At 39.8% G+C, this 14,189-nt stretch overlaps 1 protein-coding gene across 1 annotated transcript in view; it reads left to right on the top strand.

Moving 5' to 3' along the window:
- Nucleotides 1-14,189, top strand: part of MDN1 (midasin AAA ATPase 1) — a 119,069-nt gene that overhangs the window by 88,251 nt on the left and 16,629 nt on the right. Inside the window, exons 75-86 of the mRNA XM_063124877.1 lie at nucleotides 116-262; nucleotides 770-896; nucleotides 1,445-1,550; nucleotides 2,241-2,356; nucleotides 4,178-4,639; nucleotides 5,995-6,224; nucleotides 7,605-7,748; nucleotides 7,918-8,090; nucleotides 8,483-8,644; nucleotides 10,531-10,668; nucleotides 11,047-11,188; nucleotides 11,958-12,139. Coding sequence (XP_062980947.1) covers nucleotides 116-262; nucleotides 770-896; nucleotides 1,445-1,550; nucleotides 2,241-2,356; nucleotides 4,178-4,639; nucleotides 5,995-6,224; nucleotides 7,605-7,748; nucleotides 7,918-8,090; nucleotides 8,483-8,644; nucleotides 10,531-10,668; nucleotides 11,047-11,188; nucleotides 11,958-12,139 — 2,129 coding nt within the window. The remainder of the gene's footprint in view (nucleotides 1-115; nucleotides 263-769; nucleotides 897-1,444; nucleotides 1,551-2,240; nucleotides 2,357-4,177; nucleotides 4,640-5,994; nucleotides 6,225-7,604; nucleotides 7,749-7,917; nucleotides 8,091-8,482; nucleotides 8,645-10,530; nucleotides 10,669-11,046; nucleotides 11,189-11,957; nucleotides 12,140-14,189) is intronic.

The following is a 14,189-nucleotide window of genomic DNA, read 5'->3' on the forward strand; positions in this document are numbered from 1 at the left end:
AACACGGGGCAAAAATAGTTCTAGAAACAGATCTCTCAAAATGTTTTGTCTCCAGCAGTTGCTGAATTTGAATCCATGTGCTGAATGTATAGCTACCACTCCCTTCTTTTTTCAGGTGACATAATTTCCTCTGCCCATGAATTGCAGAACATGTCTGTGAATCCAGCTGCAGAAAAGGAAAAACAGAAGTCTGAGGTCAAACATTTACTCGTGCAGAAACAAAGAGCCCTCACAGAGCTCTTTAAAAATCTTGCAGCTGCAGGTGAGATGAGATGGAACTGCTTGCTTTTTAAAAAGAAATGAACAGTGCACCAAAAACATGAAATCTCCCTCACCAAACCATTCAGCAGTCCTCATCCTTGTACATCTGTATTTATTGGTTGGGCCCACGTAATGCTGTCACCATCCTCTCTCCTTGCACCCACTCATGCTCTCTCCTACACACAGAGTAGCACAGCATTGTGTAACAGTACATACAGGAATATCAGCACATGGAGGCAAGAGCTACTAGTTCATTATTCTTGCTTATTTGCTGTGCTCCGTTCAATTACTGGCCCTACTTCAGTTGTCTCTTAGGCTGCCACAGTTTAATTTGTTTAGATATATCTTTCTTTCATAAAGCTACAGGAGAGAAAATATCTCAATAGTGAAGTGTTCATGTATATATTGATGTTCTTAAACAGAGCAGCCTTTTCAAAACCACTCACTTTTATCTTAAATCTCAAAAAAAGAAATTAAAATGTTGTATGTGTGCTAAATGTCTTCCTAGGATTGTCGTATCGCAAAGGCCTTGCTTGGTCTCGATCAAAAACCTCCCAAGATCTGCTTTTTCTTCATCCGTTGGATTTGCGCAGTGCATTAGCCTTAGTTAACTGCACACACAAACTGGATGCAACGTATGTATTTTCTGGTGTGTTTTTTTAAGACTACAGCAGTGACTTCAAATGGCAGAAATTATGACAGAAATAATTTCTTGGGCTTTCTAAATATGTTCTCTGGAGAGTTTAATTTTAATTAGGGTGTTTTGAGGCCAAATTAGACATGACACTAATTATGTAGTTTGCCCTTGCATTTTTATTTTATTTTTATTTAAATAATGCCGCAAAGCCTTCCCACCCTGATCCCAATTGGAGTTGACCTTTTTCTCTCCACCCACCCCCATTTGCAATAGGATGAAAGCTCCCATTGGCGTCAATTGCATTTTCTGGAACCAACTCATCGAAAACGTAGGCATCTAGCCAGAACTGAAAATCAGTGCTTTACAGCATTGGAATATCAGTTATCAAACTGATACTGTAAGCATGTAATGTAAAGTCTGTCAGGATTGGCTAGAAGCATAGGCCAGCTGAATGTCTTTGAGCCTGTGTGGTCATACCATATCATGTTAAAACTTTGAAGTAGCTTGCTTTTTGTCTTAGGGGAATGAATGTCTTGTACTTTCCAGGTTACTCTCTGAGATCTCCTTATCCTGGGATGGATGCCAGAAATACTTCTATCAGTCGCTTGCACGCCACTGTAAGCTTCAGACAGTTTTATTAGCGCCTTCAAAGGTAAATCAGTAACTTCAAATGATTCTAAAGATTCTGTTTAACTTTCTCCTTTTAACAGTTTTGAATAGATGAGGAAGGATCACTCATTGTTTGGAAGTTCTATATTTTATTTAAAATCAACGTTTTTCTCAGCCATGTTATTTACTTGCCAATGTTGTAGACATTATGGGAACAAATGGAAGTAAACTACGGACAGTTTTCTAGTCTGTCACTTACATATCTTCTTTATTACCAAACTTGATATATTTTTTAAAAATGCTGAATAAGTCACTAAACCGTAGGAATGGCTTAAGTTCACTATCCAGTCTGGTATACATTTCAGAGAAAGTGGAAGTTACTCTTTAAAAATGCATATTTTTTAGAATCTTGTGTAAAGTAGCTGATCAGCAAATGAACATTAACTTAAGCATCAAATGGATAGTCCAGTCCTCGTGACTTCTCAGCTGAAGTTAACGTATAAACTTGAAAAGGATGCTGTGAGGACCTTGCTATCATTTCGAATCTAGAGCATTCAGTCCTCATCATCCAGAGCACTTAAAAGCGTAACCAAGGCTGCTAGACTAGGAATTTGTTTTCAATGGCTTTTTGCATATGTTGTGAAGTTGATAGATAATAAAGTTCCATACATTTTGCTAAGAATAGTAGAGGGCCACGAACCCCCAAATTAAAATTGCTACCTTGTCACTGCAGGAAATTGGACTGGGCACTGTTGAGAGATGTAAAGGATTCACCGCACACCTCATGAAGATGCTCGTCAAGCAGAGGAACTCTCTAACTGCCTTGACAGAGCAGTGGATTTTCCTGAGGTATTTGACTCTCTGTCTTCTGTGCATTATTTTTGCTTGTTGAGAAAGGAGAGCGCTCAAACTCTGTTTGAGAGAGGAAGCTTGCAAATTGCAAAGCATAAGGTGAACCGCCCAGAGAGCTTCGGCTATTGGGCTGTACAAAATAAAAATAAAATAAAATAAGATAGAAACCTGTTTTAACTGCTTTTAAATTATATATTGTTTTAACTTGGTTCATGGTTTAATTTGTTTTTAACTGCACATATTTATTGTTTTATACTGTATGCTTTTATGTGTATGCCGCCCTGAGATCTTAATGATATAGGGCGGGGTACAATTTTTTAAAATAAATAAATAAATAAACCTTCAAGACACAAAGAGGATAAGACCTTCAATTTCCTGATCTGGGCAAGGACTCCATGCATGTATTGAACCTTCCCTGGTTTACTTTTCTGATCAGACCTCCCTGTGCTTCTTTTGAAGGTCCACTACATATTGCAAAGAGATTGTTGAGATGCTTCAGGGAGGAGCTCCATAGCTATTTTGTGTGAATAAAATCTTAATTTTTAGCCTATTAAGAACCTGAAGCTTCTCTTCGTTCTTTCACTTTATGCTTTGGCAGAGAATGGCATAGTAATAACATAAGTATTTTGTATTAGATAAAGGTTCATACTACAAAATACACGGCTGCCCTGCAGCTCATTGAGAAGAGGGAGTTTATTTTGTCTTAAGAAAATGTTTTGCTACTGAAATTGTTTGAGCAGTTGATTCTGCTCTGTTGCTGTTAATTAGGTGAACGACTTTGCTTGTATTACTGCCTGAAATGAAATATACCAATATATGCAGTGGCTTGGATCTAACCTTTGCTCCCGTTGGTGGAAATGGGGTTACTTTTGCCAGTCCCCTTCACGCTTGCAACCTGTTGCACCCTCCAAAAACCTGTTCCATGCTGTTGGGAATGGTTTGTTGGTGGAGTTTTAAATTGTATAGTGTTTTATTCTGTGTTTGTGTATAATGGCAATTTGCTAAGACACAATAGAGAGCTTCAGCTATTGGGCGGTATAAAAATGTAATAAATAAATAAACAAACTTTTAATCTTGTTGGGAAATGGCACTGAGAGCTGCAGAAGGATCAGGGAATTGGCAAAAGGAGAACCCCACTTACACCCCACCAGTGTATTCCTCCATTTTTCTATGGAGAGAAAAAGCAGTTCCTTTCGCAGAAGGAGAAGGCTGAAACTATCCTGATATATCCTACCTGCCATGAATCCTTGGGAGTGGGGGTGCGGGGCCACATTAAAAAACCTAAATATTAAAGTTGCTTGAGTGTGAATCCTGTTACCCCCTATTTAGTGGAATGTGGCACAAATTGGAAATACCATATTTCTTCGATTATAAGACACCATCGATTGTAAGATGCACACTAATTTCATTACCACCAACAGAAAAAAAAAACCTAAGACACACCCGCGATTCTAAGACACACCCCATTTTTAGAGATGTTTATATGGGGGGGGAAAGTGTGTCTTAGAAACGAAGAAATAGGATAGTAGGTTTTAAATGTATACAAGTTTGGAACATAAAATTGTTAATGTGCTCAATTTGCTTGAAAGGAATGTTAATGCAGAATTCAGAAAAGATATTCAGTCATTATACAGTTCAGAGTATAATGGATAATGAGTGTGTTCTCTGGGTAAACAATAAAATCAAAAATACAGCTAACATGTACTCTCTGCAAAAAAAAACCCACAGCATTTGGAAAACTCCAACTAAGTTAACTGAGCTGTAACAATTGTGTTTTGATCATCAACACTTCTCTTCCCATTTGAACCTCTTGAACAGGAATCTTCTGAGCACTGTACAGGAGATTGATACCAGGCTGAATGTTGCTAGTGAATATGAAGTAGCCTTTCCTCCTCAAGATGGTGTTCAGCAGTGGACTGACAGGTTGCAGTACCTTGCCATGCAGTGTATAGTGGTCCTGGAGCAGCTGTCCTGGTTAATAGAGTGCTGTCCAAAAGGCCAATTTTTGAATGATACCACGAAAGAAATCCAATCTGAAGGAACTGAACTGAATCCATCAAGTGTTCTGAAGTCAATATCTGAGCTTAACCCTTCAGAGCTACAATACCTCACTCCAATGGCTGCTAATCAGTTGCCTGTTGGATGCAAGATGCGAAAACATGACCAGTTGTGTCAACAACTGGCTTCCAGAGTGAAAGAAATGCTAGCTGAGGTTCAGGCAGTAAAGTCAGACGTGGATAAAATAAGGCAACTGGCTTGTGAGACTCTCTTCCATTCCTGGTAAGTAAGACACACATTATGTTACTGGAAGAAAAGCATTTCATGGGCACCATCCAATACTGTCCACATGCTAGTGGGACTTCCCACTAGCACAATGAAAACCTAAGAGACCCTGAAGCAATTGGAAATGAGCCAAACACTCACTTCTAGAAGGGATCAGCAGAGCTCATAGAAGCGGTGGGTCCTGTGATACCAACAGAACTAGCAGAGGTGGAGTGGCCCTATTGGATGTTTGCAGCCCTCATGCATTCTTAGTCTATAAGTTTGTGCATTTTCTGAAAGCATGGTTGGCACTGTCATTTTTTGTTCAGTAGAAAGGCTAAATAGGGAACCCCCATCATGTCCCAATAGATGTTGGGTGTTGTGGAAGCTGTTGGCACAACCATAAAAAGAACCAGTGTGGTGTAGTGGCTAGAGCATTGGATTGGGAGTCGGGAGATCCAGGTTCTGGTCCCCACTCGGCCATGGAAGCCCCACTGGGTGACTTTGGGCCAGTCACACTCGCAGCCCAACCTACCTCACAGGGTTGGTGTTGTGTGAATGACATGGAGAAGAGGAGGATTGTGTACTCTGCCTTGAGTTCCTTAAGGAGGAAAAAAAGCCAGGATATAAATGTAATACGTACATACGCATACATCAAAGCACCCTAAGCAACCCTATGCACTGCCAAAATGCCAGGGAACTTTGTAAGTGTCTTTGGGGCAGACTCACGGCCTATACTTTTGGAGGAGGCAGCTTAGCACTGCTTGACTGGGTGACATCTCCTACATAATGAAAGACACAATACAGTGCCTTTTGGTCTTTATTGGTTGCTGAGGGCATAGACCCAGTTGTAAAGTGGTGAAAGTAAAGAAGTAACATGCATAAAAAAAATTAGGAGATTCAAATAGCATCCCAGAAGTAAGTTCCTTTGAATTCAAGAGGACTGACTTCTGGGTAGATATGCATAAAATTACACTGTAATTATAAATTGTTATTATGAAGAACAGTAAAGACAATTTCTAAGCAGCCAATGGATTTCACCTATATTTTTGCATGTAAAAGGGGGGGAGTTAAATGTTCTTATCCCCTGTCATTAACTAGACATAGACCTGGTTCACACTCTTGACCCCAGCTTGTTTACCGTGATGTCTGAACCAGGAACTCTGGATTGTTCATCCCATGGGTTTGGACTGGGACTTAAACTTAATGTGATTTTCTTTATTTGTTCATTTGTTTGGCTTTGGAAAATTAATTTAAAAAAATTAAAAGAAAAATTTGTGGTAAGGAAAAACCCCTGTTTTTCTTTTCTTTTTTTAAATAACCAGGTTAAGGTGTAGTTCTTTAAATGAGCTGCAATTTTTGTTGTCTTACAGGAAAAGCTTTGAGGTCTGTTCTTCAGGAGTAGAATGTTTGCTAAAGGTTTCAACCCAGCTGCAGGATATAGAGTCCTTGTTCGTCCTCCCAGAGTTGGAAGTCAGTCAGACTGCATCACAGATGGCATTAGTCAGAAGTCTCATATACATCCAAGGAGAAATTAATAAAAGTGTAGATGACTTCGCTATCTGGAAAACACAACTGTTCAGTTCAATTTCTCACTGTGATGGTAAAGACAATCCTTTTCCTTTTCTAATTAATAAAAGTGGATGTATTCATTTGGGTATTACTTTCTTGTCACCTGTGGACATTTGCATGCATTAAGTGCAATAAAATTAGATCATGGTTTTGCTATGATCCTTGTCATTTCACTCCACTTGGCGCCATCCAGTGGTCCAGACACTGGGCAGCTCTCCATTCTGCCATGTATGGGACAAGATCTTTTTTCGTTGAAGATGACTAACCTAAGCAGCTGACCTAGGAGGCACCTTCCAGGTCATTCCTAAGGCCAGTTTTTCTTCTGCCTCCACACTGTTTGGAAGCAGATGGTTTGCCTGGTCTGCCGTTTAGAGAGAGCCAGTGTGGTGTAGTGGCTAAGGTGTTGGACTGGGAGTTGGGAGATCCGGGTTCTAGTCCCCACTCAACCATGGAAACCCACTGGGTGACTTTGGGCCAGTCACAGACTCTCAGCCCAACCTGCCTCACAGGGTTGTTATTGTGAGGATAAAATGGAGAGGAGGAGGATTGTGTCATCTGCCTTGAGTTCCTTAAGGAGGAAAAAAAGCCCCAGGATATAAATACAATAATAAATAAATAAATAAGATGAAACGAAGATAAGGTGGCAGCTTAGACAGGAAAGAGGTGCTTACATCAGTTCTGAAGCTGCCTCAGTGTTGTTCTTGTCTCCCCTTTGGATCCCCCACCTGTGCTTTTTCAGACTAGAAGGGATCAACGAGGCTTGCCTTTTACTCCTCCACTATTCCTCTTGTTGTGGGAGTTTTCAGGGAGCAGTGGCACAGGAGGGATTGAAGTGGTGCTTCAGACCATGATTTACAGCTGAACCCCCACCCCCATCAGAAGCTCAGCTTCCTGGAGGAGCAAGTGTTCATTGTCCTGGGTTTTTTTTCTTAGAATGGCTGCCTCTTTCCCCCTTTGCTTTTATTTTACCCCTTTACTCTTCAATGTGTTCCTGTATTTGGGGAGAAGAGGGTTCCCCATCCTACTTCTCCATTGTTTCAGTTTTCAGGGCTAAACAAATGTAGAGTTTGCTATGTACGAACTCTTTAGTACTAAGTTCCTTACTTTGGGGGAAAAGGCACAGTTGACTCACTTTTTGTATGTCCAAACTACAATCAGGCTGTTTAGGAACAAGCTGGCACAGGACTGAAATAAAAAGTGAGAGTAAGCACCAGGACAGTCTGAGGAAGCAGTCTTCGTTCCACCTCTTTTAAATCTTTCCATTTACCTATCATTTCACAATCTTGATTTTAGTTTTGTGGTAGATTTAATTAAGTCATCAGCTAGAACTGATTTCTCTGTATTGTAGCATTTTTGGTTGCTGAAGAAATCAGTAGAGTCCCAGTTAAAAGTTTCTACTGTATTTCCACAGAGGAGCAAAAATCAGATGATGGGTTTGTAGAACTCTTGTCAGAACAAATAGAACTTGCAATACAAGCGATCCTAAGTGCTATACAGTGTTTAGTAGAAAGAAGAAAGGAAAAAGAGGAGACTGATACTTCCTTGAAGGAAGATGGTGAGTCTGAACTTCATTGATTTTTTAAACATTCCATATTCTTCCAAACATGATTTATATCTCATTCATTTCAGTGGGTCTACTCTAAGCAGGGCTTAAGTTGGATTTTACCTATTTGAAAGATGTCTTTAGTATTCTTTTATTTTTTATTTTGTGCTTCTTATTCAAGGGGAAGAATCCTCAGTTGACCAGCTTAAGGCAGGGCATTTAACTAAACACTTGGATGAGGACATCTGTGCAGATGTGAATTCTTTGCGTGTACAGAAAATAATTTCAATCATTTCGGAACTCCTGGAGCGACTGAAATCCTATGGGGAGGATTATACTGCATACAAGTGCAAGGTAAAATTCAGCTGCAGGTGAAACACTTCAGTTTTATGGGGAAGAGACCATGAACATAAGTTTGTAGACTTTCTCTGCAGCTTTCATCTTACAGTGGCTTATTTTGCTTCAACAGAAAAGAAAAAAAAAGATACTATTTCTGTTGAGTTTGAGCTTAAGAACACTTAAAACTGTTAGCATTTATTGTTTTTAACTGATATTTTACTGTCTATGTTTTTATTGCCTTTTATGTTCCACCCTGAGAGGCAGCTAAGAAATGTTTTAAATAAATAAAATGATTTAAAAATAAAGCCACATCCTGGAGGAGGACTTGATGCTTAGAAATGTCTTGCTTTGTCCTGGCAAAGAAAACCATACTTTTTATGTATATTCGATTTCTTCTATGTCTGCAGCTCTTCAATCAATCCTGCCACTTACTGGTGCGTCTAATGCCAATACTTTCCAAATATTCCAATATCATCCTCTTCTACCTCACTGTTTCCTTGGCCACACATAGGAGCACTGGGAAACTGCTTTCTGTTCTAGCCAACATATTTACTGAACTTGGCCAGAAGGTAAGAAATGCTAGCTCTCCTTTTCAGTGGATGTGGGAAAGGGGGTGGAAGTCTCAAATATTTCAAATTTGTAATAAACTTATTTAGAGGATTCCAGCAGAAATAACATAGGCCATAGCTAGACGGGGCTTTATCCCGGGGCGAACCCTGGGATCATCCCTGTGCATCCACATGATGCACAGGGGATCCTGGGGTCAGGGAAGGATGATCCCTCCCTTGCCCCGGGATCTTGCCCTCCCCTTTGGCCCCGTTTTTTCCGTGGTCCCGGGTGCCACGGGTTAATCCGGCTCTGCGCAATTCCTCACTGGGAGCCACAAACGGGGCGCAGCGCTCCTCAGGCGTGCTGGGCCCATCGGGTAGGGTGGGGGGAGCGGGGAAAGTAATTTAACTTTTTTTAAAAAAACTTTACCTTTTGCGCACAAGCGTTTGTGCACTACTGGTCCTTTAAGAATTTCTTTTAAAATGGCGGGTGCAACGCCTTTCCTTCTGAGGTCGTTGCTTGTAAACAGAGGAGGGATTCGCGTTAAACACAACGCGAGATCTTCCCTCTTCCATCGCGGGGTAACAGGTAGCTAAGGCCACAGGGTGGAGTTTGCATGACCAGAGATGAAAAATAAGCAACTGCAGCTTATTTTACTGCTCATGCATGCCAGTCACATGCCACTGAATTACCATAGTTATCCTCAGTGGGTATCATTTGTCGTGTTGTCCAAACCCAGCAGAGGTGGGGGCAGGGGTCAATTCCAAACTACCCCACAAACCATGGGTTCCAGTGTGGCTTATTTTCCTTCCCTGATCATGTGAATCCTGTCATAGTCTCATACATTTGCTTTTTACATGATTCCTGTTTGTCCTGCATGTGTAGCAGTTTCCACTGCAGGTGCACTACCATCTTCATTGTGCTTATTTTAAAGAAATGAATGTCTGGATTCCAAGCTAGCCTTATAGGCCCCTTCCAACCCTACTATTCTTGGGAGCTTTGTTTTTAAGGAAAAATCATAACAGTCAAGATCTGACAATTCAGCTTGTCCTATGCTGGAAAACCAAATTCCAACACAATGCAAAGCTCAAATGACAATTCTAACTCTAGGCTCACCTTTTAACTTCTAGTAAAAGAGGTAAAAATTAAAAAGAACACACACATCCAATTTGATATTGTCAAAGATAAAAAGTCATTCAACGAATAAATACAGTTTATGGCAGTGACATTCATATACTAGAGACCATCCCATTCCCTGCAAACAAATTAAAATTAGGTCTGTGCAAGAAGGGCCCAGCATCAATGAGGAGCAAAGGGACACTGGTGGCTCTTAGGGGATGCGGGCAGCTGCGGGGCATTCGTGGAGCCTGCAGTGAGTAGTGCAGGGTCTCGCACAGCCCCGATTGCCCACCCAGCAGCATGATCCACTGGCGAGGCCATGAGCACCTGTTGCTCCCCAACCCCAGTAAGTCCGTCCCTCCCTCCCAAGGCATGCTGGGAGGTGTAGGCTTTTCCTGACAGGATGTAAGGGTTGTGCTCAATGCAGTGGCTACTCAGTGAAACGGCCGCCAAAGCCTCAGACTTCCAAAGCTAAGGCCGAATCTAAGTTCTGCAAGTAATCAGCCTATAGAAATTATGCAACTTTAGTAGAATATAAGGTTATCTTTTATGCCATTTGTAAACTTGGAAAAAATACAACAGCACTTCAGCTACGTGGAATTGATTTAGTTACCAATAAATAAGTATAGATAGAGATACAGAAATAACAATACAATAATATAGAGGCATATCATTATCATTCACTGTTTGGTGTGGGAAGAGTACACAGGAAATTAGTGCTAAAATCTATTATCATCATCATCATCATCATCATCATCATTATTATTATTATTATTATTATTATTAGGGATTTTGTTTACCAAAAGAGCTAATGGAGGATGCTGCCGGAGAGGGGGGAACCGAATTCCATGATTACGAAGGTGGTGGCCTTGGAGAAGGAGAAGGCAAAAAGGATGTCAGTGACAAGATAGAAAATGAAGATCAGGTATGTTTAAGTGGGATTTGGGACAGTGGCTCCAGAACAGCTAGGATTCAGTCATTGTTTGAAGCTTATGTTCATAGTTAATAAGCATACCTAGAGAGTTTTAATATTCATGAAAAGATCATATGTGCTCTTTTGTGAATTAATGCTATTGCGTTATTTTTAAATGATAATTTATTAGGTTTCACAGTAACTTTCCTGCCCCCCACCAACCAATTTTCTGTTCTGATTGGGGGGAAACATTATATTCTGAGCCTGTATTCTAATTCAGCATTTTGCTGAGATTGTAGTGATGGGGAGGACTAATGCTCTTGAAAAAACGAAGACTTCTTTAATTAAAAAAATAACAACCAGAGAATAATGGTTGGTTAAATATTCCAGGTAGAAGATACATACCAAAAGGGTCAAGAAAAGGAGAACGAAGACCCAGAATCCAAACCAGATATTGAAGGAGAGGACAATGCAATTGAAATGTCAGATGATTTCGAAGGAAAAACATATGATGGGGAGAAAGAAAAGCAAGGTATGTGTCTTGCACTATTGATTCACCAACATGGGTGTTCAATCATACAAATAGTGACAATGCTTAAATAGATTTTTGGGCTCTCGAGTTCAGTTTAGTTATTTTTTCTACTTCCTGATCCCATACAACCTCCTTAAAGTACTACAAATTATTTGTGAGGGAAACACTAAATATTTTGTGTGTGTGTTTTTCAGGGGAGGGTTCCTTACAAACATTGACAAGCAGTGGAGCTGGAAGTAGTTGCACAAAAATAACATAGGGTGTGACTCTAGCAACTTCATAACAATCTGTGCCAAAATTTGGCAAAACTAAGTTCCATACCATGAAAATGGTAATGCTGCTCCTCTCTCAAAAGTATTGATTTAATTGGGGAAATGCTAAATTAATGCTTTGACCTGCATGTAGTAGAATATTACTGCTTTTCAGGGTTACCTATTTGGAAAAAAAATCAGCTTTAATATATTAATATGATGCCAATAGGAGAGATGAGCATGGAGGATTTAATATTCTATCACTACTTGCAATATTCATGTAGATGTAAATAACTGATTATTAGAGTCACTTGTTGGGTCTAGGCTAGCTAACAGTTTTAGGCTCTCACTCCAGTCTAGTGACTCCTTCCACCCTGGGACCAAAGCCTTTACCAGTCACAGTGTCAGGGCACCCTGTGCATAGGAAACTGCCTTTACACATTTTACATTGAAGTGTCTTTGCAGGTTTGCGTTGGTCTACGTGTGTCTTAATCACTGAACTGTTTTGCTTTATACAGAAGACGATGAACAATCTGATGAAGATGAGGACTTAGATAAACAGATGGGTAACCTTGGAGACGCAGAAGCTGACAAATTAGATGAGAGGCTTTGGGGAGATGATGAAGATGATGATGAAGATGAAGAAAATGAAAGTGATAATGACAATAACATAACTGAAACTGGACCAGGAATGGATGAGGTAATAACATAAGTGAATGTGTGCTCTTATGAGAGTAATCCAGTGCTTTTGTGAACCGCCCAGAGAGCTTCAGCTATTGGGAGGTATAGAAATGCAATAAATAAAAAAATGCTTAAAAACACATTTCAAATGTTGCCTGTGACCAAACCCCCCCCCCCCTTTAATTTCAGGTAAGAAAATGGGAGACGCTGACAGAAAGGTTCAAGGAAAACAACCGGGGGGAAATCAGTTGTTTGGAGCTCACTCATTCAATTATTTATTTATTTATTGTACTCATAATTTGCTTTTTCAATTTAAACAAGATTTCCAAAGTAGGTAATAGTAAAGATAATGTTAAAAAGAACAAAATCACAAGGTCATAAAAGCAGCAGACAGCAAAAAAAGAAGACACTCATCTTGTATCCTATTCTGAACGAAGTCTTTCATTTCTGCTGTGAAATTAAGAAGTGGTATAACTTTCACAAACCACGTTATGGTTCGTTTTCCTAATGGGAATTTTTATAATATTTAGAGACTATATAACTTGGTAACATCCTGTGTGATCCAAACCTGGTGATTTTTTTCTACTGTAGTAATGAAGTGTAACCTGAACCTGTTTTAGATTTGATATATTTTTATTGTTTTAGTGGATTTGTGCTTCATGTTGGAAACTAATTTGAGTTCATTTTAAGGGAAGCAGCATATAAATGTGATTTAATACATGCGACTTTCGTTTGTTTGTTTGTTTGTTTTGGTTGGTTGGAGTGGGACAATTGTATGTATTTACTTTCTGAGACATATTGAAAGTTGATATTCTAGAACGGAGGAGTAGCCAACTTCTATATCTTGGGGCTTGAGTTCTTCAGACAGTGGTCTGAGGGCTGGAGGTGTATATTGTTACATAGCATAAGCCTATCACAGGCTCTAAAATTAAGTTGACAACATTTGAACAGTGAGGAGTTTATAGTTACCAGCTCATGTTTTGGACCTGGCCATTGTAAACACTATTTCTTTTGTTTGTTTGTTCATTACACATATAGTCTGCTTTTCCACTACAAGTAGTGCTCAAGATGGCTAACCATAAAATTCAGGAAACATAATGTTAAAATTCAGGAAACATAATGTTATAATTAAATTAAAACGCACCCATTAAAAACACATCCAATTACAGATGGGAAAAAATAAAAGACTAATAGCACCACAACGATAAGGAAGAAATAACAGCACATGCCAGTTAAAAATCCAGTTTTGTTGCAAATCAGCTTAAGTGCTTAATGGCCTGCCTGAATAAAAATTCATTGTTTCCCAGTGGAAGGATAAAAGAGAGAAAGTTAGTCTGGGGTCTCAGTGAGTTAGTTCCAAGGCGTGGGAGCCGCAGCCGCTGAGAAGGCCCTCTCTCCTGTGCTTCTGATAGTGGTAGGACAGAGAGGGCCTCTCCTGAGGATCTTAAACCTGAACAGGCTCATATAGATGGTGGTCTTCCAAATAGCCTCGTCCCGAGCTGTGTAAGGCATTAAAGATTATAACCAGCACCTGGTGGGCCGATTTCTTTCTTTTGCTTGTGGATAGCATGCATCACTCCCAACAATTGTAGTGGTGCATCTGTACAGCAGACACGTAAAAGGGTTGTGTCACGCACGTCTCTTTGCTGGCCTGCACTGATACTGAAAGAAAATACTTCATAATCCAAAATTGCTCAATTGCAGGGTCGGGGGAGATGTTCCCAGGCCTTCACATTTCTACTTGAATACCTGTGTGTGCATATTTGGGGTCTCTGGCCCAATTTGGCTCCCAGGCAAGTGTACACATGGATAAAGTCACAAGCAAATCCACAATTTGCTTGTTTACTATTGGAAGAAAATAATGGGCTACAGAAAGCAACCGTGTTTGGTCAAGTGAGGAGCTGCCTTTATTTATTTATTTATTTATTTATTTATTTATTTCATTTCTATTATTGCGATAAGGAAGCCATTTGTCTGAAAGCATGTTGAATGAAGTTGTTGACCCCAGAATTGTGTATATATTATTGGTGGTAGCATGTAAATTAAATGGATATTTATTTTTCTTGAAC

Source organism: Elgaria multicarinata, chromosome 4 (assembly GCF_023053635.1).
Source record: "Elgaria multicarinata webbii isolate HBS135686 ecotype San Diego chromosome 4, rElgMul1.1.pri, whole genome shotgun sequence".
Classification (NCBI taxonomy): Eukaryota; Metazoa; Chordata; class Lepidosauria; order Squamata; family Anguidae; genus Elgaria; species Elgaria multicarinata.